Source organism: Ambystoma mexicanum, chromosome 7p, assembly GCF_040938575.1.
Source record: "Ambystoma mexicanum isolate Mex_15411 chromosome 7p, UKY_AmexF1_1, whole genome shotgun sequence".
Taxonomy (NCBI): Eukaryota; Metazoa; Chordata; class Amphibia; order Caudata; family Ambystomatidae; genus Ambystoma; species Ambystoma mexicanum.
This window is the reverse complement of record NC_090939.1, coordinates 884,577,427-884,592,804: the sequence shown is the minus strand read 5'-3', so window position 1 is coordinate 884,592,804 and position 15,378 is coordinate 884,577,427. Positions and strand designations below refer to the sequence as shown.

Here is a 15,378-nt window from a genome sequence, read left to right as displayed (position 1 = left end):
ACTCAAGATATATGTCATCCTGGTCGAAATCTGGGGACGCTGCCTTCCAACCCATAAAATCAATGATCCTTCCCATAAAATTGCTATAACTAGGATCAGCATGATCTGTGGGGTCTGGTCTTTCAAAATCCACTTCAGGTGAAGTGTCTAGGCCACTGGCATTTTGGAGACAGTCAAAGATCTGTTATTTTGGAATTTGGGTCCACTAGCTCTTCGGGGACCTCCCTGGTTCCAAACCTAACTCCAGCTGAAGTGCCATCCTCTTCAGAGAAGTGTTCTTCAAAAATGGATGATATGGATCTGAAAAATTACTGTCTGGGTTGAGGATGGAAAACCTTTTCAGGTAAAGAGGGTGGTATCGACTTAGGCAAGGGTAATGGCGTCAACTTGGGTATCAGGATTAATAAATGCCTCGATAAGGGTGTCGATAAAGAAGACGCTGGCTTCGACGTTTTCAAAGGCGGCTTCAATACTGTCGAAGAAGGCTTCGGTATAGTTAGCGTCAACGCCATTTTCATCGGCGGCTTCGACACAGTAGTCGTCGACTGTGTCGAGTCGAGTTTCGACTTCGACGTCAATGTCGATTCCGCTACCACCGATTTATGCACCTGAGGTTTTGACTTAGTACGAGGCGTCAGGGAACTTTCCCTTGATGACACTCTCGACTCTTTTTCGGCTCTCGCGCGTTTAGATTTTGATTTCCCTCTGTCACTTTTAGAGTGGGTAGAGGCATGATCACCACGCTGCAACTTCAAGGGGGTCTGGGCCGCTTTCTCAAATATTTTAAGCATCAAAGCCCTAAAGGCCTCCCATTTTTCTGGGGCATCGTGCTTTCATGGATAAGTTACTCTCCTCTCAGAAGAGGAAGAGGAGGAAGAAGACCTGTGACTGTCTTTTTAGTCGAAGACGAGGAGGATTTCCACCGAGCGACTCTTTGATCTCGACCTCCTCGACTCATGTCGAGATTTTTGACTAGATTCATCAAAATCTTTTTTGTCTTTTGGAAGACATAGGTTTCCTCCCCCCACCGCCAGCTTACCTCTACGTTCCCTAAGAGCCTTATTGGACATGGCCTGGCAGGAACCGCACTCGTCAACCCGATGGTCTGGACGGAGGCACCAGAGGCAATTCCGATGGGGGTCGATTATAAACATTTTCCTAGCACACTTCTGACATTTATTTCACCCTGTCTTGGATGTGGTGGGAGTAGATGACGGGGACATCGTCGAGGAAAAATATGATGCGCTGTTCTTAACACGAAGCAGTAGCATCGGAAAAACAGAACTAAGGTAACGGGCGCTGCTCGAGCCCTTTATACAGCGGATGACGCTGATGCTTGACGGCGGCTCTCGAGGGACTACGACTGCGTTCTCGAACACAGCGCACTCTGGTAAAAAAAAACGTCCAAAGCTGCAGAGCTGGGATACGAATATCATAAGATGAGGAATAGGTGGGAGGGCAAAATCCATTCGAAAATGATGTTGATCCTATTGTGTACAGGTTAGCTGTACCAGTGGTAGCACATTCACTAATGTTAGCAGCTAATGTTCACTATTCTATCCAGGTGTGGCACATACTAATATTCACAATTCTGTCCAAGTGTGGTGCATACTAACATGCACAGTTCTATATAGATGCGACGTCGGCTAATATTCACAATTCCGTCCAAGAGTGGCACATGCTAACAATCACAGTCTTATCTAGATGAGGCGCAGGCTAATGTTCATAACCCTGAGCAAGTGTTGCGCATACCAAACTTCAAAGTCTTGTCTGGATGCGGCATGCTAACAATCACAACTCCATCTAAGTTGGAGGCATGCTAGCATTCAAAGTTCTAACTAAGTGTGAGGTATGCTAACATTCACATTTCCATCCAAGTGTGAAGCTAGCTAACGTTCAAATTTATATCTAGAAGCGACGCAGGCTGATGTTCAAAATAGCAGGACATGTGAGGCTAATGTTCAAAAATCTGATCTAAACGTGGCACATGCTAATAATCACTTTTCTAAGGTAGGGTAATGTGGCAGGCAAAGTAATTTCTCTACTCCCCACCCATGCCACACTTACTTTTGTGGTTGTTGCTGGTTGACGGCTGGCCACCGGCTTTCCCTGCGGACACCTGCAGACACCACCTGGAGCCGCCGATGTAGGAGCCGCCCTTTGCCTTGGGGCTCTTAACCGCAGGGGCTGCTGGGCAGAGGACTGCCCTGGGGTGTTCTTGATTAATGCAGAAGGGCCAATCAGAGCTGCTGGGAGGCGGGACAAATGGGGCCAGGAAGCAGCAAAGGCCCGGGAGAGACCACGCTACGGCCTCGCCCTGCGTGCTTTTGGAAGCACCAAGAAACATTTTAGAGGGCTTGTTAGGGCCAGAGGGACGACCCAACACTCACCTTGCCAGGGGTTTGCAGTTGAATGCAGCAGATGCCTTGTTGAAAGACACTCACTCCCACATCATGTTTTCAATTGCTTAAAAAAGTATGCATATGATATGAATGCAGGTGCTAACAATTAGCGGCCCAATTTATGGAATTTCTTTGAACGGTTCAAAGTGACTTTACACTGCAAGAATACACTTTGCACAGTTCCATGAATCAGGGTTTGTGTCGACAGTGCAGTTACTTTTCAGCAGTATCGATTCTATGAATCGGGCCCTAAATGCTTTAATTGCAGGGCTTTTGTTAATAGAGAAGCCCAGGCACTTTTTAATGTCAGTGTCCTGTTCTGCCCGGCCACTGCTCTGTAGGTCAGTCAGGTTGAGTCAACATAGCCCAAAATTTCGGGGAGGGTGTGGGGCGGAGGGCCAGGATGGGCTAGAGCCAAATCAGCTCAACAGTGTCGCACCACTGCTTGGCAGTATAGAACACTTGCGCAAAGTACTTGCGCTGGAGCAGAGGAGCACCTATAATAGCCAAAGGATCGTCATTTATAGCGATTACAGAGCTTTATTACAAGGCCATTTCTAGGTCCCAATGTGCTGTGGTATTCATTAATATACTTGGCTGAAAATTCATATTTGCCTTATTAAACCGAGAGTGATTACCATTAAGATTGTCTGAGGATCACTTGAGTAACGAGTTGCCAAGGCACAGCAATACTAATTTCCAGGCAGCACACGGTAAACCCATGGCGCCTAACAGCGCAGAGGCATAACAGGGCGGAGGGGGCGAGCATCCTACCACCCCGCCTGCCACCTCAAAAGCAAGGCACAGGTAGGAAATAGGAAGTGGGGCCATAAACTTGGCCCTCATAATTACAGCCCACGCAGGGGGAGCTGCCTATTTGCACGCCCGCTCCCACTGCAACAGGTCAGTGTTGTCCAGGCAAACATCGCTGGACAGATCTAAGGTGAGTGGGGCTGAGCGTCAGGGTGCATGTAGGCCGCTGCGCAAGCAGAGCAGTGCACAGATACTGCCTCGGTGGGCGGGCCTTCTGAGCCTCGACCTCCCTCCCCCCATTTGCTGCTGCCTGGCCCAGCATAATGCAGTGTTGGTGCCGGGCAGGTAACTCCGGCGCCAGCTCTCGATTCTGGCACAGTAGGACAGTGTGAAATGTGTGATAATAAAACTGCGGCCTTGTGTCACATGTGATAAGTTGGTCTGGCCTCAGTTATTTAGACAACGTGGGCTACACCGGGATGGTATGTAGCTGACTGGTTTGGAGGGGAGGGTGGGGGGGACGAGCGGTTCCCGATTGCCCAGGTTATTGGGAGCAGTGGACCCCGCACTACATAAGCAGCCACACAGTTCTCATGGCTTTGTGTGCACAGTGACCTACACAGGGTTAAGGTCGGCATAGCACCCTCACTAACTCCACGTAGATCCCAAGCCCTTTCATGCGCAGCTGCAAAGCCTCTGGGTCGAAGGGGCGGCACAGTTCACGGAAAAATGAGAAGAAGTGCTGCGAACTCCCTGGTTTGCACTGTAAATGTCATCTTAACCAGTACTGAGTGATAAGATTTTTTACGGGAACAATTCATCAAAACTCGTGAACACTTTTGATTTAATTTTGTTTGCACATTGATGTGTTATTACACACAGTGTTACACAATAAAATGATGCAAAATGAAAAAAAACACATTTGTATTACCTAACCCAACCATTGTTATTGCACATTAGTACCCAGCGCGTCACAAAAAGAAACAAATCTACGCACCGATTCTTGTGTTTCCAAGTCTTACCATACAGTAATACCTTTCACGTTGAGGCTTGCATCTCGTGCCGATCCCCAGCATTCCACCGCTTAGCGGCTTTCATTGTCAGGCCGCCATGGAAAGGGAGAAGGGACTACACATAGTCCCGTGTCCCTGTTCCATGGCAGCCTTTTTTCCCCCACTTTTCTTTCCATTTGCTTTAACGGCCGCCATGAAAAGGGACAAGGGACTACGTGTTGTCCCTTTGCCTGTACTATGGTGGCCATTTTGTTTGTTTACTATGGCTGCCACGGAAAGGGAAAATGGACTAGGTTTCACACTCCACGCCAGCCATTTATTTATATATTTTACTTTTCGGCTGCGAAACGCAACAAATATGGCAACCGAACAAAAACGCCATTAGGTCCCCGGTCTAACAGGCCGGGGTACTAGTGACAATAAGCCCCTCACCGGGGTGGTGGGCATTACAACATCAGGTAATGCCCCCGTCCCTTCTACATGCTGGGCACACTACGTTTTCCAAAATGTGCATCGTACACGTTCACAGGACAAAAAAGTAATTTCCAAACTCAAAAATGCTGCTTAAATTTGCATTCACTCATTTTCTTTGACATGCGTTTTAACAGAGAGACAAAAAGGATGTTGATGGGTTAAAAAATTGTATGTAATAGCCATGGACAGTTTGGGCTTGCAGGAGCCAGGGGAGCTCATGAAGGGGTGTGTTTGGTGCTTTTAAGGTGGCTGGACTCCAGGAAAGGAGCGTCTTCTTCCACCCATCAGTTTTACGACAGAACAACAGAGTGCAGGGATGTGTGTGATGAATCCAGGGAAATCGTCAACTCTGCAAGGGGGAGCCACCTCCTTTGGAATAGGGAGTCTAGCCTGCTATACTTAACTCCCCCCTAGGGGACAGGGTAAGCAGGATCCTCTGCAGAGGATTCCCCCAAAGGGGATAGGAACACCCCAGAAAGACGTACAAGCAACTATTCCACCCCCTCAGATGATAACATCATGGAGTGTATAGTGGCTAGCTGGTATGAAAAACCCATGTACACTCTTATCATGGCTTCTGACCCAGACTATGCTCAATCTCCACGAAAGACGCTGAAGGGACAAGTGGACCAGCCCCAGGGATGAGCGGTCAGAGAAGAACCAGTCAGGAGACTGGTTTCAGCAGTTTCCGCAGAGTTTAACTACATCAAGGAGAGCACAAGAAGCATAGAAGGCGAGAGAGCAAAAACCCTAGTCTCGGCATGCAGCACCATGAGACACACTGGAAGTCCAGCAAAGCAGACCAAAGGCCGCAGCATCCCAGAGAGGTGGTGAGAACAAGGACGAAGCACAAGAGGGCCGAATTACAAGGCAGCCGAGAAGTGCCTACATGACCCCACAACGATCAAGCAGGAGAAAGGACATGCCATTGTCCAGCGTGGAGCCCAGTTGAAGAGTTGCTTGAGCCGCTCCGCGGCACCAGTAATCCAGACGCCCCTCCCAAGGAGCCCCACTCACAGCAACCATGAACGTGGTGGCTCCCATGTAGAGGGAAGTGGGTGGGCGAGCGAGGAAGAGAAGGAGAAACCCCAGAGTGGGGCGCCAGAACGAGTAAAGCCTGTGAAGAATCCTATGGATTCCTCACTGAAACCCTGCCTAAAGTCTCCTCCCAGGTGGCCTGGGGAAGGCAGATGCTTCCTGATCCAAGCCCTGGGGGTGGTGTACTGCGAGAGGATCACCTAGGAGGAGACTGGGACCATGGTGATGAGGAATTCTGTGGGATGAGACATTGGATTTTTCCCCTGGAAGGAAGAATCTTCCTGTCATTTTAATGTCCTAACTCTCAGGTTAGATCTTGAGTTGTGGATCTTAATGCTGTAAAATCTGAGCAAACTTTACCAAAAGAAAGATCCTTTTTGGTACCCCAAACTAAACACCTTTCGCAAACCCAAGGGTACACTACTAAGGAATGTGGAAATGTCTTCAATAAACTAGCTTCCTCTGCAAAGGCCAATCTTCATAACCCCTCTCTTAATAACCTTTAGGGAATTAAACCTACCCTTAAATGTAATTCAAATATGCTAAAACCTAATTTTGTGGAAAGAAACTACAAGTCCCAGAATCATAGAGGGACTGAGGTGAGGAAGAGGGCGGAGGGGGCATGCAGCTGTCAAAGTCAGGCAATTAAGCCTAGTAGCCACTGCAGTAGTCAGGCAACCTAGGCGAATAGCCCACACCTGAAAAGTATCACTGAACCTGGGAGGCATAAAAGGCCCCCTCAGGGAGAGAAAGGAGGAAGGAGTGCAAGGAGCTGGAACGCTGGCTGTGGCAATGGAACAGAAGGAAGACACAGGGCTGTCAAACCAAGCAGAAGTGGGAGAACTAGAGGGATGCCGGAACATGGAGACAGCAGATTTCACCTGCAAGTTCTGAGAGAGTCTTGACCTCCAAACTCTGAAGTGCAGAGGCTGCGCAACGGAAGACGTGCTTGAGAACAGTTTTCCCCATGTGAGCCAGATTGCTGTGGTTGCCGAGCTGCTGGCGTGTCTATCTTTGAGGCAACAAGCATTTGCCAAGTCGAGGAAACTCCAAAGATGTGTGGCTGGACCGGAGACACCTGTTCAGGGGAATTGTGTAGGTCCCCAGCGAGCCAGAGCAGTAGACGTTGTAGTAGAAGTCAGGAAAGCAGTGCAACACGCAGTGAAAACGCTTCAGAAGCTGGTGAGTGAAGTACGGCATTGCGCGAGCCTTGCTGGTAACAGTAACCAGCTCGTTTGTCACTTGCGTAAGATTTTCAGAGAGTAGAAGTGGACAGCTGTATTAAAGATTCTTTAAACAATGGAAATGTAACATGCACGTATTAGGAAAAGCCGTCATGCTCTCGTAGGAAGCCAATGCTGTTCTAGCCCATTGTTGTACTAACTAAAGACTATTAATGTTCAAGGAGTGGTTGTGTATCCCTAACTAAGAAAGGGGAACGCTGCGAAGACCATTGCAGAACACTTAACAGTGATAATTTCCAAGTTACAATCTTTATCCTGGGAACACTACATTAACAAATGGTCACGTGTGCCTTATTGCGATTCCCCAAGGAGGCCTGAACTCTATCCTTTGCTTCTATGGGAATACACCTTTAAAGCTTGAAAACTACACCAAAGAATGGTAGGATGTGCCTAATTGTGGTTTATCCTGAAAGTCAGAACCTTATACTTTGTATACGAGTGACATTGTCAGGAATCCTACCGATTCATTCACTCTTCCGTCACATTCTCTGAAGAATACGCTTGGTAATGCTTCTAAAGTATTCACACAATCACAAGTTTTGCCTGTTTCGATACGAGTAAGGCATTGCACTCCAAGATGCATCGTCCGTTTCCAGAGAAGCACAACAAAAAAGAAACGTGTGCAGTTTACAGCATGATGGCGGTCACCGTGGAGACTAGGGCATAAACAGTGAGGCAATACGTCATCACGCGCACGTTCGATCATGTGACATTGTGGCTATTTAAACTCCTCCTTGACATGTAGCCAGTGCTTCTGATTTTGGCTGAAGTGTGCTACGTTCTGTATATTCTACTTCCTATGTTTACTGGCTTCTTGACCTCTGGCATATTCTTGGACTACGTTTTGGCTGAATCCTTACCTGCTTGAAGTTACTCTAGATCTTGCTGTCTTGTTTTATCTGACCCATTCTACCCTTGATCTTGCTGTTTTCTTGCTCCCCCTGTTGCCGATCTGGATTGTTCAACAGACTTATTCCGACTTACGATTTTGGATTTAAACTGCTCCTCACGTTGCCGACTCAGATTGCTTCACGGACCTCTTCCGCCTTACGATATTGGATTTGAACTGCTCCTCACGTTGCCGACTCAGATTGCTTCACGGACCTCTTCCGCCTTACGATATTGGATTTGAACTGCTCCTCACGTTGCCGACTCAGATTCCTCAATGGATTGCAAGTGAATTGAATCCTTACCTGTGATCACTACCCAGTAAGTCCGGAGGCTCTGCACTCTCGATCACCCTGGTACGGACTAGATACTTCCGGGTACCTGAAGGGGTGTTTTTGGGAGCATCCACGTTTCGTCAGGTTCTTCAAGGAACTTCCTGGCCTCTAGGTGCTCCGTTGTTCTGCAGGAATAGTCCTCTCACATTGCTGAGGCTTCCGGATATTACCTGGGTAGCAGATCCACCCTTATACTGCTCGTCAGACGCAGTCTTCCATCACACACACGGTAAGGGCCCAATTCTTTTCTCTGTCTTACTCCTCTGATCTATTCTACAGATTCTTATCTTGCATGTTTTTTCCTTGTCACTCTACAGATACTTCCTACCTCATTGTGCTCCTGTTGATTCTATCCTGTGTTGCCTGCCAGGGTGGTGTTATCCATTGCTAGTAAAAGCACACTTGATGTTGATGTTGGTGCCCGTCTAGATGTACTTTTGTTTCTTGATAAAGAAAAAGGCTGTTGTTAATGTGCCTTTTCCTTTCCGGCTCTAGGATGTAAGCTGTTCGTGTTTGGGTCCATTCTTCCAAATAATAGATCCCTTGGTATTGGTGTTTTGTATCCATACACAGGGTTACATTGTTGGGTAGAATTCTTAATCTACACTCTGTGGTCAAGTCACAAGGCAACCCTGACAGACATACCTTTCATTCATGGGAGTATAAAAGACTCAAGATAACAAGCATTGCCTAAAGCCAAGAGGTACCACATATTAATTGTGAAGCTGAACCTTTCTCAGAGTTTAAAACAATCCAGCAATACTGTGAAGTTATTAACAGTTCATTGGCATTAACCAACAATGGTTACCTGAGGCTAAAAGTGGCACTAAGGCTTCTGAGTAATTGTTGGGCTGAAAGCTGACAAAAAGGTGCAGGCAAAATTGGCGAAGGGGAATTGGCTGCTTGTGAAGAACATTTTGACATAGACAACCTGTAATGCCCAAGACTGTGGAGGCCACAGAGGAGGGAGTCTAGAAAGCAAACACAGGTTACCATTGTTGACAGACAAGAGAGCCTGAGAGGCCACCCCTTTGAAGAACACAGTTGGAAGGAAGAGTGCCTAGCCTACTGGAAGAGGTTGAAGTATTGTAAAATCTATCTAGTCAAAGAGTTTAAAAATAATTGAAGTTGTCGCAGTAGTGCATATTAATGGAACTTCCGAGGCACATTTGGTTGTCAATAGATGATACATTGCAGTTGTCGAAAACAAGATGAACTATTATGGGACGAAGGTGACTGTTCTCATGGGAAAATAATACGAAATATAGTTGTTGAAGTAGAAGCAGCAGTATTAAGAAGTCTCCCTGACAAATATACCATTTTGACTGTTGAAACCATAATGCAAGAAACCCCCTCAGATGTCTGTCCGTTACTAGGGCATAGCCCCTCAGACGGAAACCCGGTAATAGAACCCTGCGGTCCATCAGCATAGTAATTGGTAGGATCTCACGACCCCTCAGCAGCCTCGGTAGCTGCGCTGGTACTAGAACCCGATAGGTCCCTCCCGCTCATGCGCTTCCTGGGGAGTTGCCTTTGTGGGATGCGGATGAAAACAGTGCTCCTACCTGGACTTGTGCTTGACGAACTCCTTGAAGCCCTCTGGAGGCGACCTTCCGAAGAGCTCCTCCTCCTTCCACCGAGTTAGCCTGTTCTTCAGAGCGTGTGGTGTCAGCACGTCGCACGTGGTCCAGCCCTCCCAACCGTGGTCAGGCCAAGGCAGCGGAGGCAGAAAGAGTGGGGGTCGGACGTAGGGAAGATCCACTCGCAGGCTGTACACCTGCTGAAGCCTGCTAACGTCAAAATGCGCCAGGGAGGAGTGTTGTGCCATGGGGCAGAGCTATCTGATTAAAGACAAGAAAAAAGAAGATGAAAGTACTTCTCTGTGGAAGAGCGTGTGGAGTTACTAGGCTGGAGGCTTAACCCAGGAGCGCTGGTGAAAGCGGTCTGTTCCAGTCAACGCGGAAAAGAGGACTGAGGAGTGGCGCCGGTGGGCAGAGTCAGGGGAGCGCATGCTCCCAAGGCCGCGCCCATCTAAATTTTAAGGGGAATATGATTTTTCTGGTGAAAAAGGTTCCGTCTCCCGTCCCTAGCGAGGGCCGCCCCATACAGTATGGAGGAAAGGGGATGGGACGTAGGAGTATAAAAACCACCTGCACCATGCATCAGTATGTGAGGCTGGATTCTGATCTACCACACCTGGCAAAAATAGCGTGCATGTAAGCAACATAGTGTAGACACCGGTGGGCGTGGTTTGGCCGGTAATGGGTAGAAATTGACATTGGTTATGTCAGGCTGACCCTACCTGTGATACGGAGGGTTCACTGCCGAAAGGGAAACCTGCAATGTAGCCCAACCTCAGTCACTATGGAATCCTAAATCATGATGAGATTTTTCTAAGTGACAGAGAAAGGTGGGAGGAAGAAACAGTATCAAAGCCACAAACCCCCAGGCTGAAAAAGATAAATCAGTTTATAGGTATGCAGATTGGTATACAGAAACAAATTAACAGGGCATCTACCCAACTAGGGTTGAGATGAAGATCAGCGATGTTCCTAGTTAAATACTAGATTCCATCCTCCCACTACACTGAATCCAGAGAAAAGGAAACCTGTACGGACGGCACGAGGTGCAACAAAAACAAAATGAAAAAACCACAAGGGCCTAGCCCGAAGATAATAGGATGAAACTATAGGAATTATAAAGGAGGGTAAGACCAGCATGAATACACAACTGGGAGAAATTCAGCGTGTAACAGCAATAGGAAACCCCGCCATGCACAATACAAGGCAAATCCAAAAACCAGTAGATGTCAGCATATACCAGATGGCAACCGTTCAAACACAATCCAAAAGAGATGTCCAGTAAAAGAGGCAGGGGTCAGAGCACAGTAGACAACAGCAGCAGTAAGTACAATACAAAAGTGGGGTTTCGTTAACAGTCAGAGGCCAAGAATTCATAGCGTGGGGAGACTGGGAGAAGGTAAACCAGGATGGGCAGGAAAGGACAGCAAATGGAAAGTACAGGACTAGGATACTTAGGAATCAAAAGCAACAAAACAAGGAAGTGTGAGCGCAGTAACTCGCATTGAGAGCGTTGCAGTCCATGTCCTCTTATTCTGCAAGCAAAGCTCCCCGTGTGAAGCGCGTCGCAGTGCGCCAGCGTGCAACAGCGTCAGCTCACCAGCATGGCAATGTGCATCATACCTCGAAGAAGGTATGCCTGGGACATGTAGTCCTGCCATTCGCTGAGGCTCCAAGGGAGGTTTCTGTGTCACCTCTGCACGGAAACCCTGACGAATTAAGAATAAAGATGGGCATTGAATGGGTGGACACATATCCAAACAACATCTGGAGGCCATATGTCCATCCTCATATGCCATCTCTGCTCTGAAGCCCTCTTTTCCACAACCGCTGAGAAGTGGCACTTATAGCCCCACCTATTAGCCAAAACGAAAAAAGCACAATTCCCTACTGAAACTTGGGAGTCAGAGTACAAAGAACACTTTGATGAAGTGAAGCTAGAAAGAAAACACTGAAAGTTGGAACTTAGGAGTCAGAACTGCAACAGGGTTCGAAATGTAGGGGGAGCTTGGAGCTATTTAGCTTCTGCTTATAGCTAAGAAGAGCATGGTTAGGCTTGACAGCAACAGCTACCAGGAGCTACTTTTGGCTCCCCAGGCCAACGAATGTCGAACAAACAAACCTATGTGAATTTACCTTTGTGCATTTGGACACATCTATACACTATTTAAAGCAATAGGGGTTCATACATAATCGACAAAATTATACATTTGCATCTCATGTGGGAGTTACATTTGCAGAACGCTACAAATTACCTCTTCGATCCCCAGTGGTAGCTCCTGGTCACTGGTTAATGCTGGATACCCAGGAGCTGTTTACAGCACCTGCTTATACAGTCCTAATTAAGAGCCCTGAACCAGATTAAAAAAGCAAAGCCAAAACACAACATTCCCCAGGGATTGGAACTCAAGGATCAATAGTCCTTCAAAAACAAGGTGGAGAAGAAGGCGGATGATGGTTCAACCCTTAACACTCGAGTCACAGACAACCCAAAACATTTCCAAGTCATCATTTTAAAGTGTCACACTCCACGAACTTTGGCACGGGCCAGAAAACAACTGTTTGTAACCCTGTCAGGCCGTTAATCACCAATGTAACAGCTCTCCACCCTTGGCCAAGCTGTAGACATGCAGAAACCAAATCACTTCCACAACATGTTATAAAAAAAACTTGAAGCTCATCAGAAGAAAGGAGCTTCAGGTCTATTTAGAACTGTTAATTTTGATGCAAAGAAAGTGAAAAGGAAAGTGATGCTCCAACAATACATAGCTAGCACTTCCACACTCGCATTGGTAGATTAAAATCAGGAAGTGTTCTCTTCTGTGTCATTGCTTAATCCACAAATCAATCTGACACAAATTTAGCATCATGACTTTTGCTTTCTTGACCTGTTGCAGTAGTGTAGCCATGGAAAATATGTTGTGTATTACTCAACAGAATTTCTCTAAAAGAATAATGTATATGTAAATGCATTCATTTATCTTACCTTCACATATTCTGTTATTTGACTGAAGCACATAGCCGCTGAAGCATGAACAATGGTAGCTACCAGGTTTGTTCAGACAGACTTGGTTACAGCCTCCATTATTCACAAAACACTCATCTTTATCTACAAGAAAGAAATAATTACAGGGTGAAATAAACCAAATGTACATACATTTTATTATCAAGAAATTAATTCCTAGAAAAATGAATGAGAACAGGTCTTAAAAAATCGTGTCAAATTTGACACCATTTTCTTTCTCAAGATGTTTTTATTCGATGTTTTCCATGAGTAGAGTACAGTACACTACAGAGGAAAGCCAACCATAAATGCTAAGGAAGTATACTGGTGGGGAGAAGAGGTTGTGAAGAGAATGGCATTGGAAGAAAAGGAAAGCGGGGAGAACTCCAAAAGAGTGGAGTCTATCAACACCTGGCACCAGAAAGTATTGAACTCTATATGCTAACATTTCCAAGTCCGACCCCAGTTTCATATTGCCACATGGCAATCAAGACATAGAGCAGATTCATTAACAAAAACCAAAGCATGTAACAGAAACAGAGATGTATGGCTCCTCCCTAACATCTGTGCCCACAAACCCTCCAACCCCTTCCTAACCTGAGACTTGGTGATCTTCTCCCCTTGTCTCTTCACCTGGTGGCTTGTAGATCCCTCGGTACGCTGCGTTTTGGCACCGGCCGTTTTGGGGCGGTGCCTTTGGCGCAGCTCCCATTCATGCGTGCCCAGTTGGAAACGGCTAACTGGGCGCAGAGCGCTAGCTGCCTGTGCTGGAATTGCACTTCAATCAGTAATATCCCAGCACAGAGACCTATCCGTGCCAGGTTATTACTGTTTGCTTAAATGGAACAAGTTACATACCTGTAACTGTTGTTCTCCAGCATGGGTCTGGCATGGAATCACATGCTCATGAATATTCCCCGTCGTCAGGCTGGGAATCCTCAGTAAAGAAAAAAATCAGTTTCAGTTTCGTTTCTGAACTGTCTTTCTACTAATAACCAATCACTGGTCTTTGGGTCATACTGCCACCAGCCAATGACTGCCCTCTATCTAAGCCCCTCCTCTGGCAGCCATCTTCAGATTTGGTAGCACGTAAAGTGGCAGTAGGACCAAGAGAAGAGCCGCAGAGGGGTTGGAGGGAGGGTTTGCATGTGAATCCATGCCAGACCCATGCTAGAGAACAACAGTTACAGGTAAGTAACTTGTTCCTTTTCCAGCATGGGGTCTGGCATGGATTCACATGCTCATGAATACAGGAATACATAGCAGTACACACATGCACAACCACGGGAGGTGGCAAGGCTCAACATTAAGCATTTCAACAACTCAACATTAAGCATCTCTTACCTCTTCACCAGGCTCATCTTCAAGCGAACAGGTTGCGCAGCACTGCCTGGGCGACTCTGGACTCTTCCCTGGAATCCCGGTCGACGCAGTATAATCTCGTGAAGGTGTGCGTCGACCTCCATGTCGCAGCCCTGCAGATGTGCAGCAGGGGCACACCAGACAAGAACGCGTAGTAGCAGCGATCGCTCTGGTTGAATGTGCTCTCGGATGGCCGGGCAACGGTGGGTTTGCCAACCGGTGACTGTGCATGATGCAGCCGGAGAGCTATCTGGAAATGGAAGCCTTTGAGAGGGCATTCCCTTGGTTCACAGGGCCAAAGTTCACAAACAGCTGTGATGTCTTCCGAAAACTCTTTGTGCAGTCCACGTAGAACTTCAGCACTCTAGCCACATCCAGCGAGTGCAAAGTCCTCTCAGCCGGCGACGAACGCGACGTGAAGAAAACAGGTAACACCAAGGGCTCATTGGGATGGAAGTCCGATGGCACCTTGGGCATGAAGGAGGGGTGCGTCCTCAGCACTACCCTCGTCTCGTGGAATGTCAGATATGGAGGTTTACAGGAGAGGGCCTGGATCTCTCCCACTCGTCGTGCAGAGGTGATGGCCACAAGAAACGCTGTCTTCCACGATAGGAACTTCAACGGTGCCGAATGCAGAGGCTCGAATGGCAGGCCCATGAGCCTGGTCAGCACCACGTTGAGCTCCCACGCCGGGGCTGGAGCCTTCACCGGCATGAACGAGCGGAGCAGTCCTTTCATGAACTCGTTCACCAGGCGATGAGACCACAGGGATGACCTCCCCAGAGTTCTGGTGTAGCAGGAGATCGCCGCCAGATAGATTTTGATGGAGACGTGAGCCAGCCCCGCCTTGGCCAGCGACAGCAAGTACGGCAGCACTTGAGGGGCCGTAATTCGCAGAGGGTTAATCTTCTGTGCACGGCACCAGATAGAGAACCTCTTCCATTTGTGTCCATAGCACTTAAGACTCGAGGGCGCCCTGGCCTTTGCAAGCACCTCCTTGCAGTCCACCAGGATATCGTACCCTCCGAACTCTAGTGCTGCAGGAGCCAGGCCTGCAGGTTCAGTGATCCCGGGTCGTGATGGAAGATGGCGCCTCCTTCACATGCGCAAAGATACGTGTCCGCTGGCAGTTTGACTGGGGGTGGGGGGTACGCTGACATGTCCAGAAGGTCCGGGAACCAGATCGGCCTCAGCCACGCCGGTGCGAAGAGGATCAACCTGCACCGGGACCGTCCGAGTTGACTGATGAGTCGCAGCAGCAACGGCGGGAACGCATACAGGAACA

General features: G+C 47.8%; 1 protein-coding gene across 2 annotated transcripts in view; it reads right to left on the bottom strand.

Moving 5' to 3' along the window:
* GAS6 (growth arrest specific 6) overlaps positions 1-15,378 on the bottom strand; it is a 975,360-nt gene that overhangs the window by 507,107 nt on the left and 452,875 nt on the right. For both annotated transcript variants that reach the window (XM_069637123.1, XM_069637124.1), the window contains one exon: positions 12,714-12,836. In XM_069637123.1, coding sequence (XP_069493224.1) covers positions 12,714-12,836 — 123 coding nt within the window. The remainder of the gene's footprint in view (positions 1-12,713; positions 12,837-15,378) is intronic.